The sequence below is a fragment of the Patiria miniata genome, unplaced genomic scaffold (assembly GCF_015706575.1).
Source record: "Patiria miniata isolate m_02_andy unplaced genomic scaffold, ASM1570657v1 HiC_scaffold_7, whole genome shotgun sequence".
Lineage (NCBI taxonomy): Eukaryota > Metazoa > Echinodermata > Asteroidea > Valvatida > Asterinidae > Patiria > Patiria miniata.
The window spans coordinates 18549763-18567966 of record NW_024037074.1 but is presented as its reverse complement, the minus strand read 5'-3'; the positions used below and the strand labels follow the sequence as shown (position 1 = coordinate 18567966).

Genomic DNA, 18204 nt, shown 5'->3' with positions numbered 1-18204 from the left:
CGACGGCGTCGCAAATTGCTCGGCCAACGCACCAGTATCGAGCAATAATTTGTACGGCCAATTCACCGGCAATAAGCAAAACAAAATACATGTATAGCTGAGTACCAGCCACATGTATTAATCATAACATCGCATGACATAGCATTAGCTGGTGACCAGTTTCTGCTTAGCTAATATCTGCTGTGCTAAGCAAAATTCCCATGCCCGGCAACACTTTGAATGTTTGGTTTTGATATTGCTCCACATTGTGTCAAGAGCAGCACACACTGCTACGTGTATTTGTTTAATCACACAGGTAATACCTGTGTGATTAAACTGAAAACATTTGTGATGTGATCAGGCCACATGAGTCGTTGGTCGACCCTGGTCAAAAAAACTTTTATTACAGATTTGAAAAGAGCACAATCTCAGCATTACTGCTGTGAAAACCGCATGCTGATACCATCTTTAGTTTAAAAATTCTGGAAGTTGGAACACAAGAGATGTGATGAAGTGATGTGATGAAGTGGCCCTATTTTGGCCTGTATCTCCAAATAAAATTCCCGACAAACAACTCATTTAGTTTGATCACATCACATTTGTGCAAGGCCAAGTCAAAAAAAAATTTAAAAATAGTTTCTCGTCACCGCCCGCCTCCATATTTTTCCGATATAGTTTGTAAAATATGTTGTCAATATATTGTCTTTCGATTTGTTTCCACCTAAACTGTAGCTACGTGTATGTAGAAAAGGTTATGGCTCCTTTGGACAAAATTTTGTATCAGCAAAAAAGTCGAGAAAATGGAAGAAACCTTCCACCATCTTGGAAAATCCACTATCGTGGGGGAAAAAAGGGGGAGGGGGAAGTACCCCCTTCTTCATTTCTTCAAAAAGCCCCAACAAGAAATGGTTTTTTTACTTGATCTACATGTAAGCACTGTTACTAAGAGCTATAAAACAGAGCTAACAAACAGAATAATAATTTTGTTCCATTTTTGTTCCTCTTTTTTTTCTCTCTGTGGAACTGCAATTCTTGGAAGAATTATGGAAATGGTTAATGTCAGGGCCCCCAACTTTGAGCAAGAGCTGAGAGGGAGAATTTGGAGATGGAGCTTGATCAGGATTAATCGTACGCGAATTACTTTTGGATTCTGATGGTGCATTTTAGGCAATTTCTGACCACTTTAACCAATTTTTTTTAGCAAAAGATCATCATTTTAACATCATATTCGAGTTTTATTAATTTTGCGTGAGAAATCTCGTGTGCGCGTGAGAATGCGAGAAAAATCTGAAATGCGCAAGTCTCACGCTCAATCTGTGAGAGTTGGCAGCACTGTTAACGTTACTCACTGAGCACGCCGGGCAGTTTCAGGAATTTTGCTAGACATTCAGTATTAAAGTATTATAATGGTGAAAAACAGTTTTCACTATTTCAGAGGAATTTTTGGGTTTGAGTTATCCGTCACAAAATGAAGAGTAACACTCCAAGAAATCATGATCACAAATTTGGGTTGAAAGAGTGTTCATAGTAAGTGCAAGAAAAATGAATTTCTTTTCTCCAATTTTTCTTAACTACACGAAACAAAGGAATGTCCACACTAGGCATGCAAAGTTGAACGTGTGATGAAAGGTCGGTGTGTCAGCATTTGGCACTGTTCCAAACGGTGTTTCAACGCCAGGGTTCAAAGCCCCAGGGCAAGCAGTTTTATTCTCAGAATGTCAAGGCCGGGAACAATATAGAAGAAATTAACTCTTGATCAGGTCAATGGATTTGTTTCTGGCATTTAATTGGTACTACAGGCTGATAATGGCTTTAGTTGGGGTGCATATTTGATGTGGCTGGCAAACGGCCAATTTCGCAGTGCAAAGTGGCACAAGTGTTTGGAGTTTTTAATGAAAAGGGTAAGTTTAGTTAGGTATGACAAATTGACTTGAAACCATTTTTTTTTCTTTTCTTTTTTCACTTAAAAACGGAAGAGGTGAAACTCTTTAAAACAGACAGAATGTTGTAACTTTACAAAACTGTACATGTAAGACATTTTATTCGGAAGTTAAAATCCAAAAAAATTGGGAGTGAATTTGCATTTTTGTTCAAGGGTTTACAGTGTCAGGAACAAGATACTGGGCTATTAAATTTACCTTTTTTTGAGATAATTTGCTTGCTTAAATTTTAACGTGCCTCAATTTTCAAAAGTTTGTAGGACGATTTTATTTCTTACTCATTTTATTTTATTTCGACAACATCCGACAGCGCAGGCACCAGAAAAGGATGGATAAGACTTGGTAGAAGACGTTGAAGGAAATTACAGTTTCAGTAGTTTACTTTTATGAATGCGAAAATCATTTGATTCGCAAACCCAACCCTGAGCGGAACGTTTTCCAAACCAGTATGACAGTTATTCTCTGTTTTACATGGGAAAACTGAAACGTTGTACTTAAAAACTCCCTGCAACTTGCAAGATCATAAGGCAAATTTAACTAGCTGGGTGGGCTGCTAAAAATAGATATGAACTCTGTAGAGTATGGTTTGCCTTCGTCCAGATAATACACTGAACCTTCTTTTTCCTTGTTGACACATTATCGAGCCAATAGAGTTTCTTAACCCATGTCAATTGCGTAACAGGTTGTGCTAGATTACTGCCAATCAACAGATTTGCAAACAACACAAGTACTGGTATTATAACATGTGCTGCAGAGTTCATGACTTGCCCCAATCCCAGCCCTGATTGAAATGGGGCCATGCATTCCACACATGGCCTTGTGTAAATACTTATTACATCACCGATTCCTGGAAGCTTGTGGATGGGCTCAGGGCATTTTGTTTTGACATGCACATGTAAATTGCCTATGACATCATAACGCTCTGGATGTGAATGACGTGAAGGGCAATCTCTAACAATAACCACTGAAGCTGAGGAATGCAACTTCACCGAAATGAATGGATGCTGTGGAGGCGTCTTAAGCAACGTAGCAGTCATAAACCTGACTGGCACTTTTGCAAGGAACTTCTCTAAGCCTTCCAAATCCTCCACTGTGTAAGAAACCAATGAATGGCACAGTTGGGTACTATGCAACTTTCACAAGTAATGGTTGCTGGGCTTGACCTTGTTCGTTTCTTGAAATTGAAAACTACTCAACTTCATTGGGCCAGAAAGTGCAAAAACAGACAAGAAATCATTCTGAAGCAAAGCAGACATCTTTTAAGAGTTTTCCCCCATATAAAAAAAAAATGCGTGTGCATTAGAAAAGATTGAAATACTTTGGACAGATATTGGGTACACCACATGTATCTTTGCAAGTAAATCCTCCAATAAAATCTCTCCTGCCTTGTACCTTTTCCATGAAATTCAGATAACTTGAAAATTTATTGTGATCCCACCAACTTACATGCACATAAAATTGTCCACCTTAGCCTTGTTAAAATGGAGTATTCATGATACAGGTATGGAGTATAATTTTTTTTTTTACAAAACTCAGATTTTGTCTGTCTAACATTTCATCTCCGGCCCTCAGAATAATTTAGGAATTAACAGCAAAACAAACTAGCATACATTACACTTATATTCAATGGCCTTCATTCTGGGAAGCCATTGTATGCATTTTTACCAATTTTTAGCATTATTACTAATATAAATACACTTGAACTTTGAAGAATGTTTTCTTTCCACTTACATTCAGGAAGTTGTATAAAAATAAATATGATGTGAAAATAAAACAGAAACCACCTACTTTTGAAATTTATTGGAATAAAAACACAAATACCGATATGCAAATCGCCCTGCATTTGTTGAGCTTTCTTGGTGTGTGCACAAGTACTGGCGTATTTATCAAGCTCCGTGAAATGTGTTAACACACTCGTGATCAAATATGCATTATTTGACGAATTTAAGGTAGAGAGGACCATTCGCAGCTATCCAAAAGTAACCGACCAAAATAATGTTAAAAGGCTTACTTGGTTTAAAGGGAAGATACAACATTTGCAAACATCAAAAAAAAGAAAAAAGATCCAATTATCACGAAATACCTTACTGGATTGTTAGGGAATGACAGTCTAAAGCATCCTGCAAAATTGTGGCTCCTGGTGTGCTGACATTTTCAAGAAAAATTGTATTTTTCCAACGCTGGTCGGCCGACCAGCGCTGGAGAAAACTGGCTATTTTCAAAAACTACTCCATATTCCTTATATTTGGTTATTCCACATTTTCTTTGCAATTGATTACACACATGTGAACGGGTACAAGCCAGCTAAATTGATACTCTGGCCATACAATTCCTCAAAGTCTATAAATTGCTCCATTTCATCTTGAGTGGGGTCAGGGAACCAGACTACAAGAATATAATTGGTTTTCTTGGTTTTTCCAGCATCTACAAGCCAAAAACATGAAACAAGTCAGTTTAACAATATTTGCTAAAACATATAAATCCTCCAAATGCACTTATTTCTGAAAATTGCAGCCAAAGCCAATGTTGTGCATTCCCCTTAAAGATAGTAATGGCACTAGACTCCCTGTGAAATTATTCCTTCTGGCATGCTGTCATTTTGAAGAAAACTATAAAGCCGTTTCCAAAGATATGTCAAGGGACACATTTTTTGGAAATTTCCGTTGGTAGTTGGTTTGTAATTGGGTGAAACCGTGATTGGGTGCACGAAAGCGTTAACACAACGCACATGCACGCAAAGTTGCTATTATTCGTCGGTTCAGTGCTTGACATCGCGCAGCTGCAATCGGCTGAATGCGAACATGGCCCAGGATGATGATTTCGGGTGCAATTTAAAACAAGACTCGGCAACTTTTGAATTGAAATCGAGATCCTAGGAAAAAAAACTTTCTCGGAATATACAGCATTCACAGAGCTAAAGCTTCATCAGGTTAGTTGTTAAGCACCCTTCTTAAGATTTTGAGCACTTTGTTGCTTCAAACAAAAAATGCACAAATTATGGTCCACTCTGCCTTTAAATGTACGTCCCCACAGGAGCTCTGGCACCATTTCAAAAATAAAACAAACGAAATCAAACCAGATGTTTGTAATCAACTTTATGGAACTGGGTTACCATGAATGAATGATCACACTCCGTTATCCCCTTTGTGCTCATCATCACTCAATAATTTACGTCTCCGTCCGTCTTTGACAGATGGAAGAAATCAGAACTTGACAGAAACAAAATATGCATTCACGCGTATTTGATGAGATGTGTCCGATTCCTTGCAAATGACAATCACAAAAGAGTGTATCTCCTTTTTTTTCCCCCCGGTGGAACAGAAGCAAAACACATTTACATGAGACCTGCCCACACTTTCAAAACAATTTCTTTTGCCTATTATTAATCAGGATGGAATAATTTTGTCAATTATTTGTGTTTAAAGCTAGAATACGTGTATCATTTGCAGCTATCCAAAAGTAACTGAAAAAATTATTGTTGAAAAGCATACTTGGTTTAAAGATGGTAACATCCTTCTTTTTTTTTTTAACTTTAACAGGCAGAAAGTAAAACGAAAACAAAATTCAGTGACAGCGTTTTGGACACCGCAATCATTGCCGACTTAATGCATGCCTGCATGTTAAGCTGAATATCTGGTTCTGTGCTGAAAATAGGAGACATCTCCAGCAGAATTCTGTACCTTTTTTTTTAAGCTTCCCTTCAACTGAATGAAGTTCACTGTTCTCTTTGCATAGTTTTCACTGAACTGAAACAACTTTTGTTTTGGTTAATAATCTGTACATTTTAAGAGTTGTTTCTGAAATGAAATTTAAAAACCACACTGGTAAAAATGTAAATACTTACATGTACACTATACCCCGGAGCATTTTTTTTTTGGTAAACTGGTCTCCCCTCCATGCCTTTTTTTCATTGACAGCTGTGCACATGTATGTATGTAGGTCAGAGTCTAATCTGTTCCTTTTTCATGTGGGGCACACCATGAGGTGATGTGGGATCTGTGGCAAGTAAACCACACGCACATGCTTCTGCCTTTGTGTACATGTAAATCCCACACGCTTATTCCTAACCAGGAACAATTCTGTCCCCTGATGACCCAAAGTTCCTGGAAGGCACGACATGGTTGACCAAAAAAGGGGAGGCAACATTGAAGCCAAAAACACACGTGGATCTAATTCAGATACATGTTCACTAAACTTCAAGCACCTGTCATTAGTAAGATGAACCCCATGACACCTCTCCCCCCCCCCCTCCCCCCATGGTGCACCAAGAGTGCGTCATGTTCTTCATGGCTGTGACACAGGATTGCCTCAAAATCAAATCATGGCTTAGTGTGTTAAACAATTTATGGGGTGCATCACTTTTCCTCAGTGGGTGCATCACAAGCAGTGATAGGGGGAGGGGTTTCAAAAATGTTGCCGAATAGCATCAAAACTTTACATTTCGTACGTCACTACACTGACACAGGAATGCATAGATTTCCACAAAAGGATGACCCACTGTTGGACAATGACACACCACTCCCAGGGGTCAAGGGGTGTGTCCTACAATTGAGGTGTATTAAAGCTGAAAAGGTGTGTAATGAGTTTGAGTTGCTCATGCAAATTAGGCTGCAACGGTTGATTGCCTGCTATGAGGGTCATCCTCCGCGAAGCAGGCGTCGTGCGGTGAAGTCGCCTCCCCTGCGAAGCCTTGTGTTTAATAACAACATGCATTTAGGTCAGAGCATATTACACTACAGCATCTAGACATTTCATCTGTCTTCCTGTGCACAGTGCATACATAACATGAGATCGAGAGCACAGAACACCTTGAAAGCTCAATGATGATACTGTACACAGGGCAGATTTGACTTATCAGGGGTTTTACATACAACTGTACTGTATGGTTTGTGTCATGTCAAAAGCCCCAGGCTAGGCATGCATGGATGCACACTGGCTATTGATGGGGGGGGGGGGGCATGGGATAAGCTTTAAACTGCTCCCTTGCTAATGAAGTGATAATGATTACTTTATACAGTACAGTTATAATGCCAGTTACACACTGCAACAGTTATGTGCTAGACAAGTCTGGCGCTGTTCAATTAGGGACCAACTTCTCTGGCTTCAAAACCAGGGGTCCAATTTTTATTAAAGAAGAAAAAAAAAAAAAACACTGGACCGCAATGCCAGGAACTCGTAAAATTTACTGGACCAGAACATATTTTACAAGCCCAACACAATAACAACAAAAGAGAAGTTCTGTGGAAAAAGTTACATGTACCATGTGCATGATCGCAAAATATGCATCGCAGCACATCTGACGAGACTCCAAAGCCTGAAGCACACTCGAACTACGCGTGATTAACACTAGTGTACATGTACTGGGCATACTTTAGTTGTGCCGATGAATGGACAGAAATTTGGATATTCATCTGAGTGAAATCTAAATCTTCAAGTGGGTATTTCAAACCCTGAAAAACAAGCTTGGAACAGGCTGGTCTACCAGTGAAGAAAAAGGGACCTGTAAACCCTGCTTTACTTAAACCCCTTAAACTGAATTACAATCCCAGCTAATCTGAGACATGCACAGAAGGCAGAGACTCCATTCCATGCTGCAGTTAAATACTATAAGAAATAGCTTAGGATGATGCAACATTGTGAAAAACTTGCTTCTTTTCATGAAGAAAAATCACAAGTCAATATTTGGCCATCAGTTTGGCGTTTGTGTCCGGTTTCCTTGGCATAAAACGACCGGGAATATTTCGATTCCGCCTGGATGGGATGCCGGCCCATCGCAGGTTACTGCCCAGCTAATGCCGGCAACAATTTATAGTTTAGAAAGTTATTTCTTTTGATAGAATTAACATTGGTATCTTGCTGTGAGCATTTTCCATCATTCAGAGAAACCTATTTAAAACAGCAGCACCTTTTCGTAAACCTCTCCAATTATATTCCAAAACTCTTCTCCTTGATCTCTCCTGATCTTGACATCAAGCTACAACAAACACAGCTGGGCACACAAAGAATGCAAAGACGGGGGGGCTTGAAAGTTTAATGAAACAAAAGTGCTTGGTCTTCGATCTGCCCGCCTGCTAAGCCGGTTCCATCTTGGTAAACTACCAGCTTCTTTGTTGACAAGAAATCTTCTCTTGGAACTTTCAAGTGGGAGCGCATCAAATACCCGGTTGTTACTCCCTAGGCTGGGCGCTGCATCGCCGCATCGCCCCCCCCCCCCCCAACAACAACGTTTTGTGGTCAGCAACCGGATGGCGAGTATAAATCCATAACAATCGATTGGACATTCTCGGAGCGGCCCACAAGAAAGATCAGGGTCCCTGCCTATTGTCATTCAGTTTACCTTTATCCATAGATAGGATTACACAACTGATCTATACCGGGCAAACCTACCTGCAATAAGGGGTACACCTAATAGGGGGTCCGCGTGCATACATGTCAATGGAAGGGTTTTGGTATGGTAAACAGGCCCAATTCTTAGCCCTTGTAACCTTCCCACACCTGGCCAACCCCCATGCTTAGCGCACAAGAGCCAGGCTACCGGTGCACTGCTCACCCAACCGTAAGTACAATTCAACAGTCTTTTATTTTCTCTACCCCCCATCACTTAAAAAGCTTTAAGGTTGAAGACACCCTCCAAATTACTGGGTAATGATTTTCATCTACATCTCATTGAAATGAACTAATACCTTCATTTTTTCTTCGGGGAGGGGGGGGGGACAGAAGAGGATTAGAAGGAATGGGATTCACTTTGAATGCTCATGTTAAATGTACTGCTCTTCGGAGAAAACTGACTTGGCTGTATGAATAAGATTAAAGCTTAAAAAAGCTACTTTCTGAGTAGGACTACTTTTTTTTCACTCAATCTTCATGTTTGAAGTTACATGTTCAGAGCTCTTTGACACATTCAGAAGGTGATGCAGTGAACACACTGTTATTCTCAAATGAAATAATGATGCCGTCAATATTTTCAAAGGAATCCCTAGGGACGTAAGATGGACTAAAGTCGGGCTCACACAGTCGAAGTGGTTGCCTGGTAATATGCAGACTTGTTATAACAATATTAATTTGAGAAACATTTCTGTAAAACCGATTCAAAACTATGGATTTGCACCGTTGAAGTGACTGACTGATAATATGTAATAATAAAATTATATTAAGAAACCTTTCTGTACTACCAATATCACTAGGTTTTACAATAACCTTTTGATGACAAAAACGAAGAGGTTGCCTGATAATATGCAGACATGTTATAACAATATTAATTTGAGAAACATTTCTGTAAAACCAATTCAAAACTATGGATTTGCACCGTTGAAGTGACTGACTGGTAATATGTAATATACTACCGATATCACTAGGTTTTACAATAAAATTTTACTGACAAAAACATATGCATGAACATATGTTGCTCATAATCTCCTTGAACTTCTGAAAACCACATGCCGACTTCTGCAGAAGTACTCATGCTTTGTTTAAAGGTGAAAACGCAGCGTGTTCACAGGCTTTCTGGTATGACCAGTTTCTGTCAGTTTTGTGAAATGACATAATGGCATCTTCAACAGTTCATTCACGTTATCTCATTTTGGCTAGAAATCTTCTCCACAAGTCTATCACAAGTCCCAAGTCAAGTCATAAGCCCTTCATATAAACTGTGACGAAGGCATTCCTTTGTTTATCTGCAACTGTTGTACTTGTGAAAGGACTTGAGATTTACAGTCATTTACTTTTGACTGGACCTGTGACGGACTTTTGACGGACTGGACGATAACACTTGCTATCAGGGATATCTCGCCCAAAGTCAAGGTTCTTCCTTAACCCTTCAAAATCCTCCAAAACATCCTGGTGGATACCGAAAGAGCTGGGAAGATGCATGTATACAAGGGTAGAATGCCATGGTCCAGTGGTTGCGGTGTTTGACTTGTGTATGAAGGTGCGTGGGTTCAAAACCTGCCAAGAACATAGCGTTTCTGCCCTTGGGAAAGACACTTTTATTGCCTCTCTCCACCCAGGAGTACAAATGGGTACCTGTGAGGATAGACGACTGAATGTGCACTAATATCAGCTGCCACGTGGTCTCGTGGCCTGATGAACGGGGGAAATAATTGTAAAGCGCTTCAAGATTGTTGATATGATCAGGCATGCAACTGGGAAGTCACACAAAAAAAGAGGAAATTCAAATTTTTCCAAGACTTTGTACAGTGTTTTTCTATTTTTCAATGGCAAACCAGGGAAGTCAAACAAGAGGAAATCAGCTGATCCAAGGAAAAGTTGCATGCCTGTATGATGGAAAATGCTATGTAAGCATTACAGTCTATTATATTTTTAATGGGCATAAGTGAGCCAGCAATTACAGGTGACAATGTACCAGATTGCTTCCAAACCGGAAACCAGTAAACCACTTTAAAAAAAAAAAAACCAACATTTTAAAGGAGTACTTACTAGAAACTGTGACTGTTGCCGGACAACTGCAAATTCTGCCCACCTCGTTGGACACGCAACACTGGTACTCTCCGCTGTCACGCTTTGGAAGCACGCTCGGTAGAAACAAGGAGCCGTTGGCCAAGACATGCCGGTCCTCGCTGGGGCTGATGGGCTGGCCGTTGTACAGCCACTGGACGGTCAGTGGCGGCAGGCCCGTTACGCTGCAGCCGAGGGTCAGCAGCTGGTTGCGCAGCACGACCGTGCCGCTGGGCTCCTGAGTGAAACTTAAATCTTCAATAGCATATATTCCTGAGGAAAGGTTGAAGACAAAAAAAGGGAAGTGGAAAAAGGTCAAGCAAATTTCTTTTCTTTCTCATTTTTATGAAACAACCCAACGCCCATAGCCCAAGATAAAAACAAATCAAACCACATAGAGAGCGCAAACCTCCGCCTAGGCCAAACAATTCCCCGTCATATTGTCAGTACAGCCAAAAGAAATACTCGCATAAATGGTGAAGAATCCTTTAAAAAAGCCTGGATCCAGACCCAGATCCGGATCACACCCAAAATCTAATCAATTTGTACTTGTACCAAGGACCATCCCTAAAAAGAATTTCATGCAAATCCGTCCATAACTGTTTCAGTTATCCTGTTAGCCCTGCTATGCCCAGTGAAGTTGGCAAAGAGAATTATCAGACCTTTCAAAACATTTTAAATTTGCCTGACTAAAAAGGTTTTGAAAGGTGAAATAGTGCTGGAACTTTGGGACTTTTCAAAAGGTTTCCAAAGGTGAAGCAACTCTGTGGGCAAATTCAGTAAGTTGCATTTCAATACCTTTCAAAAGGAATTGAAAGGTGTGGTAGTGCAGTAACAATAAATTCTGGAGGATTTTAAAAGATCCAGCATTTTTTTTCCTCCAATTTGCCAGCACCCAGATTTTGAGGTGTTTTGAATGGTCTAACTACAGGAAAAAGATAGCACTTGTACTACCTTTTTATCATTATTTTTATTCCCTGAAAAATCCATCCATTGTTACCATAGAGCGCTCAGGCGGTTTTAGGCAGTACAAGGAATACTAGGTAGGGCGGTTTGGGGCGGTATAGAGATGGCTTAATATCATTAGATTGACTTGGCTCGCACTAAGATTGGCATGGCTTCTATGCGCCCAATTTGAATGTGTGCAACATTATCGAGTGCTCTAACTTGGCTTGCGCACTGACCCATGCTAGCACTTTGCAATTCCAATAACACAGGCGTGGATGGGAGTAAACACGAAACACAGCCATCCACCATGCGTGTAATCTTATTTCTTTCTTTCTTATGTTCACTTCCTCCTTTTCTCTATTCTTTCGTCTCTCTTGTGTCTTATTAATGCAGCCCACTAATATCCCTTCCATTCACTGTGTAAACACAAAAGAGATAAAGCACGTTACATAATACTAAGCCTTTGCGCTCCTAATGTCTGTCAGCAAATAAATAAATCAATTTCTATCTTTAGGGCCATCCGCCTCCCTGGAGTAATTAGATAACTGGTAACGACTCAAAACAATTGTGGTACATACTTCAAATCACTATTTCATGAGAGATTCGAAGTGTGATTTGAACATAACTTTATTAAAAAAAGGAAAAAAAATTAAATGAAAAAAAAAAATTTTAAAAAAATTTGTTTATGCCCAATTCCCCATTATTTCCCCCTCTCTAATGTCTGTTTTCCATTACAGATAATTCTAACTTCTGCTTCAACCATTTAACATTGTGAACGCAAAATAGGAACGGATGTCAATTGAAAATGTAGAATGCACCATTTCCCTTTGACAATTGTTGTACATCGTTTAATTTCTAATGCTTCGTGTCTTTTTAGCATATTAAGGCTGAAAGAAAGTTGCATAATAATGGCAATGCCCTTAAACTTATAATTATGTTTTGTGTCTATTTAAAACAAGGCACAAAAAAATGGTGTGTTTACAGTAACGCCTTACAAATTATCCAAGTAGGTACGTAGGAAAATAATTTTACTTAGTAACTTTTCAAAAAATTGTCGGTACCTTTTTATGAGGTACCTTTAGTGGTAGTCTTTTTAATTAACCTGTTTTGCATGTAAGGCATTTTTATTTTCCAAAATACATTTTATTTTACATTTTTGGACAAATGTGGCAATAAAAAGTTTTGAGGTCGGCAATTTGTGCAATAAAAATCCAAGTACATGTAGGTCGGTTACTAAAAACACACAACTGGGTATTTGTTGCCTAAGCATATAGGGTTTTACTGTAAAAGACAATTCAATACAAAGCTAACAGCGATTCCTCACTTGGATATTCAATTAAATTAATTACTGTTGGATTAGCACGGTGATGAGCTTTTGAGCTTTTGGGCTTTGTTCCCACTGCAGAAGGGAATACCTACGATATCTTCATAGTAACGCTGGTCACTCAGAAAGATTTTTATGGAATCAATTTGAAATTATACGAATTTAGGCCAAGCAAGGCAAGCTTGAAAACAAAACATTCCGTAAATCCATCGCGGAAAAAAAACCACATAATTTTGTATACTGGATAGTTTAATCCCATCATTTCACCACATTTCACATGTTTTTCAGCCATGAAACAAATGTGTGGTTTTTTTTTTTTTGTAGGAAAAGTTTGTTTTTAGAAACTGACTGTCCCTGCTTTCAGTGAGAATGGCCCCTTTAAAGTTTTGGAACATAAACATAAGATCCAAATGTTTTTTTTTTAATTCATTTATTCCAAAACAAACTGAACTGCCATTAGAAAAGGTTAAAATTGTGTCCATTGTATACACTCAAACTTGTTTTTTTTTTATTAACTAAATTTTGTACAACTGCATAAAAACAAACACAATATGTAGAAAGTATTAGAACTACCAGTTCATCTGAACTACTACGTATGGATTTTTCTTTCTGAATTAAATTTTGGCCTCTTTGTCTGTTGCATCTAGCCCATATAAAGCTGGTATGTCATTTCCTGGTGTCCAAGTGGCGGCCATTTAAAAAAACAGACGGCGGCCATCTTGAAAAATAGCCCTTTGGCCGTTTTGGAAAATGGGTCAGGCGGCCATTTTTGAAACAAAAAAAAAAAGGGCATCCTCCTTCCTTTTTTTTCAAAAAGGCTGAACGCCAAACATGTTTGCTTTTTTATTTGGCCCAAGGCCAAGTAAAAAAAAAACGAAACAGTTGATCATCCGGGATTTTTCAAAAAGAGGAGGATGAGGGCCTTTTTACTTTTTATCCAAGATGGCCGCCAAGTATTTACATTGAAAATGGCCGCCAATTTGGTTCAAAATGACCACCAGCTTTTAAGTAGCTATCCTAATAGTTGGTAGAGTCAAAATAACATGTTCTAGTTCTATGTATTTTATTAAAGTGAAACACAAGAAAAAGTTAGCTTTTTGAGTTGAGAAAAAACATTAAAATGAAAGAAAAGGATGCGGCTGGGCGGGGACGATCAACTTTTTTTTTTAACTTGGCCTTAACCAAAAAAAACAACGAAAAGTACGTGTAAAAACACTTTGCTCATTTAACTTTTACCCTGCTATGCCCAGTGCAGTTGGCAGAGAATTATCAGACCTTTCAAAACATTTTAAATTTGCCTGACTAAAAGGGTTTTGAAAGGTGAAATAGTGCTGGAACTTCGAAACTTTTCGAAAGGTTTCGGAAGGTGAAGCAACTCTGTGGGCAAATTCAGTAAGTTGCCTTTCAATACCTTTCAAAAGGAATTGAAAGGTGTGGTAGTGCAGTAACAATAAATTCTGGAGGATTTTAAAAGGTCCTGCATTTTTTGTCCTCCAATTTGCCAGAACCCAGATTTTGAGGTGTTTTGAATGGTCAAACCACAGGAGAGTTAATACAGTTGTAATATCATCTACCCTTGTAACTGTTCATGCAGCACTCTTGAGTTGTTTGTTACTGCACTTTTATTCGTACGTACATGTGTGTCCCTGAACTTCTCATACCAGTGTATTTTTTAATGACCCTGTTGTTCATTTTAACTTGTACAAAGGAAGTATCAATATGTACATTTTGTAACCTGCTTTTATAATGGATTTTTAGTTATGCACCATACAGGAGTCCAGATGGCCATGAGGATACTTTTAAATATCTAAATTTCCATAATAAACAATTGAGTGGCAGGATTTTTAAAGGCAAATATCTTTTGTTTTGAAATTTATTCTTTAACCCTAACCTTCCCAAATCCTCTTTGCAAAATGGAGGATTTTGCGGGATTGAGGCTATATGGCAAAAGTGTGTGGCTGATGTTGGAGGAAGCACTGTGTCAAGGTCTTGGGCCGCACCTTGTGTTGTTTATGCTCAGCTGTGCATAACTTTAGGCCATTATACTTGAAATCCTTTGCACTGGTCCAGGATGTCACTGGCTCTGCCTCAACATATTGACAGTGATTGCCGGAGGATTTTGCAGCATTGTGGCTGTATGCTATTTTTACGTGGAGGCAAAAATTGGAGGATTTTGCAGGATTGCAGTTGCATCCTAGCAAAAATGCCTAGGGAGTTAGGTTTAAAGAAACTACATTATCTAAATCTAAACAAGAATCACCACTACCAGAAAATCTGGTTCATAAAAAGGCTACTTCTAAAAGTAAAAACAATTTAACCGGAGTATTTTTATTAGCAGTTTATTTTTTTTTGTCACAAGTATTAAACCCTACAATTGTGAAGTGTGGTTTTGCAGTATCGGTCCACACATTTAGTGTGAAATGATTAAAAGACGCAAGTCATGCAGCCTAATTTATTCACGCAAAAATGTGATGATAAACTTGACATTTCAAGCATGTCACTCAGTCATTGTCAGGAATTCCTTATGAAATGTTGGAAAATGTTAGGGATTCAGTTGAAGAAAAAATTACTCTTCCATCATGAAGGTATATCCCAACAATATTACCTGATGTAATGCATTGATTTTCAATATTACATCAGCATGAATGCACCATCAACATAATCACATCATTAGCCATAGGCAGCTAGCCTTGGCGGTTCATGATTTATTTAGCCTTCACGCCGCGAAACCATGTCAGTAGGCCAACAAAACGCTTGGCCTAATTGTGTTGTCACACACACCCACACATCATACAGACTAAGCTCTAAAATCAGCAGGGTAACTACTTTCCCTTCTTAGATAAAACAGGAGAACTGCCGAGTCCTAACTCCGTGTGTGCGGCGCGGTTTGACTCAACGAGCAGCAGGCCGCACTGCAATGGCCGTCATTCTGTGCATATCCCAATGCGAAGGCCGCGCTACAGCTAATCATCAATGGCAAGGCCATACACTGTGTACACACAACACACACACACACGTTGAGTACATGGGGAAAAACACTGACCCTCCACTCTGTTCCCCACAACAAAACCCCGGTCTATCGGTATATTCCAACGCTCACCTTTCAATATCAGTACGCTGACGAATGCAACAATCGAGGGCAGGCTCTTGCTAGCGATTTTGGACGCCATGTAGCCGTAATATCATGACCCGAAATGTGAATTTTCCATGTCCTTCGCTCGGTGGTGGACGTTAGGATTTTTGCTGGGATCGACTGGTCACGACCTGGCCATGGGCATGAATACAAGTGTCTCATTGCCAGTGCTGTGGTCACCAATGACCTCTGTGCTCCGCTGCATCCACATAGTCCGCGTACGCGATTTGACAAGACGAACTATTTGACTCGGGCTGACCGCTATTTCGGCGTGAAGCTATTGGATCGTGCGGTCGCACTCCCCCTATAATTTCCCCAGATACGGATGGCTGTTGGTGGTTCACCTGTGTACAACCGCACGCAGTCAGCAGTTAAATTATTCGGGGAATTTGCGCACGTACGATCACGTACTAGTATTATTTTTGATGAATTTTCAAAGGTGAATGACTTGATCAACTCATGAGTACTATTATGGAGGTAGGATGTAGAACGTAATGTACACGTGAACCGGTACTTCACACACGCATATCGCACGCAGCAGATCGAGAGGCATTTATATAAATAAAAAAAAAAATTATATGCGGTCCCCGACTGAGGTCATAAATTCGCTTTCCGAAGTGCATTGACGATAAATTCAAAATGAACACGAAGCAAGTAATATCAAATTGAACATTTCGATCACGGAGCTGTGAAAAAAAGAGCAATTGATCGCTCCATGTTTGAATCGAATTGTGGACTTATCAGTGGCGGGGTGAAAGGGGTTTACCCCCCCACCCCCGCCCCCTTCCAATTCCAGGGCCGCAAATTAAACTTGGATCGTAACAGGGAAAAAATGCCTACTAAATCCCCCTCTTGAGGCAAACCTGGATCCGCCCTGGCTCATGTGGCTTTTATTTTAAACACACTGATCTCTAAGATCACTATCTTTTTCTTTCTCTATTTCGATAAGGCATGTGCAAAAGTGGAAATGATATTATCATACCGATGGATTAAGCACGACTTGGTATACTCCAGCTGATGATCTTGAAGACTAAGAAAAGTTAAAGTCACGGTAAACATTCATTTATAACTACCGCACTCGTTTTTTTTCTCATGTACCTCCTACAACAAAGGACTCCTGAGCCTTTCAAATTATTGCAAACTTGAAAATTAATTGTGAATTGAAAGGTGTCCTCTCGAAACCCAGTACGGATTAAAATCCATCTTATTAAATTGATGTTTTCTATGAGGTTTCTTCTTCACATTATCCTTTATTTAAAGAGCTCAACAAAGTCACAGGTTCTTATTCCCCATCTGCTTCTGCTGGGTATAGTACTGCAACAATACCGCGTTATTGGTATATCATTTTAAAGCTTGGAATGTTAACTTTATCCCTGGTAAGTATTGGTTTGATTTTAAGAAGGGTTTTGAAATTATTCGTGTTCAAATAGAGGCATGTCAAAAACAAACTTAACCGATTTAAGGAAATCAATCATGCACATTTTTATTAATGTGGAAATGCTTCATGTTCATGATGTGACGATCTCGTTGCCTTTTAGTTTTTGTGTTTCCTTTTCTTTTTGATCCAAGTAGACTACACCTTCAATAAATTCCTAAAATTGTTCTTCGTTTCAATTTCAATGTGTTTTTAATATAAATCAACTTTGTTGTCAACAGCTTGTTGACTCGAGTTTGCATCTGATGTAACCATAATCGGTTTCCCTTGAAATCGGTTGAGTTTGTTTTCGACATGCCTTTATTTGAACACAAATAATTTTAAAACTCATTTAAATTTCCAACCAATAAACTTCGGATTCCAAGCTTTAAAAAGGTATAACAAATAATGGCGGTACGTGTTTCTGCACCGTCGCTAGATCCTCGCAAAAGTTGCGGGTATTTTTGGGACGCGCTGTAGTCCTATGTCTTCGTATCAGGCTTCAGTTAGTTGTTTACAGTTGTCCGTTATAACAACGAAGACGTTGATATAAAGCTGAAGGATTTTCTTTTATTTGTTTCGACCTTTCGGGAAATTTTGCGTAAGATAAGGCCCATTACCATTTATTACGCTGCCCTGACCCATCCTAACCCTACTGGATTTCCACTTAGACTACGGTGAAGCTATTTTCATAGCAATTCTAAAGTTACTTTTGAATGAGACATGAAACGAAAGGAAAAAATCAGCTGTCGTGAATTTGTTGTGGAATAAGTACTTTACAAAATTTTGCGGAGCTTGTGTGCGTCGGATGCTTACAGGCAACCCAAACTAATAAAAGCCTTTTTATCCCCAAAAGATTGCAGACTCTCATAAGTATTTTTTTTTCTCCTAGCAAACAAAATATTCGCATTGAAACTTCTTTGGGAGAAAATTCATTATCCGTTTTGAGCCAATTTTATCCGATTTTAAGTGATTTCAAACCAACCGTGGCATAATGTGTATAAACGTGTGT

General features: G+C 39.2%; 1 protein-coding gene across 1 annotated transcript in view; it reads right to left on the bottom strand.

Moving 5' to 3' along the window:
* Positions 1-16016, bottom strand: part of LOC119746545 (immunoglobulin superfamily DCC subclass member 4-like) — a 76695-nt gene extending 60679 nt beyond the window's left edge. Inside the window, exons 1-2 of the mRNA XM_038223524.1 lie at positions 15746-16016; positions 10356-10646 (exon numbers count right to left, since the gene is read on the bottom strand). Of these exons, the coding sequence (XP_038079452.1) occupies positions 10356-10646; positions 15746-15815 (361 nt within the window). The 5' untranslated portion in view covers positions 15816-16016. The remainder of the gene's footprint in view (positions 1-10355; positions 10647-15745) is intronic.
* Between the last annotated feature and the right edge of the window lie 2188 nt (positions 16017-18204).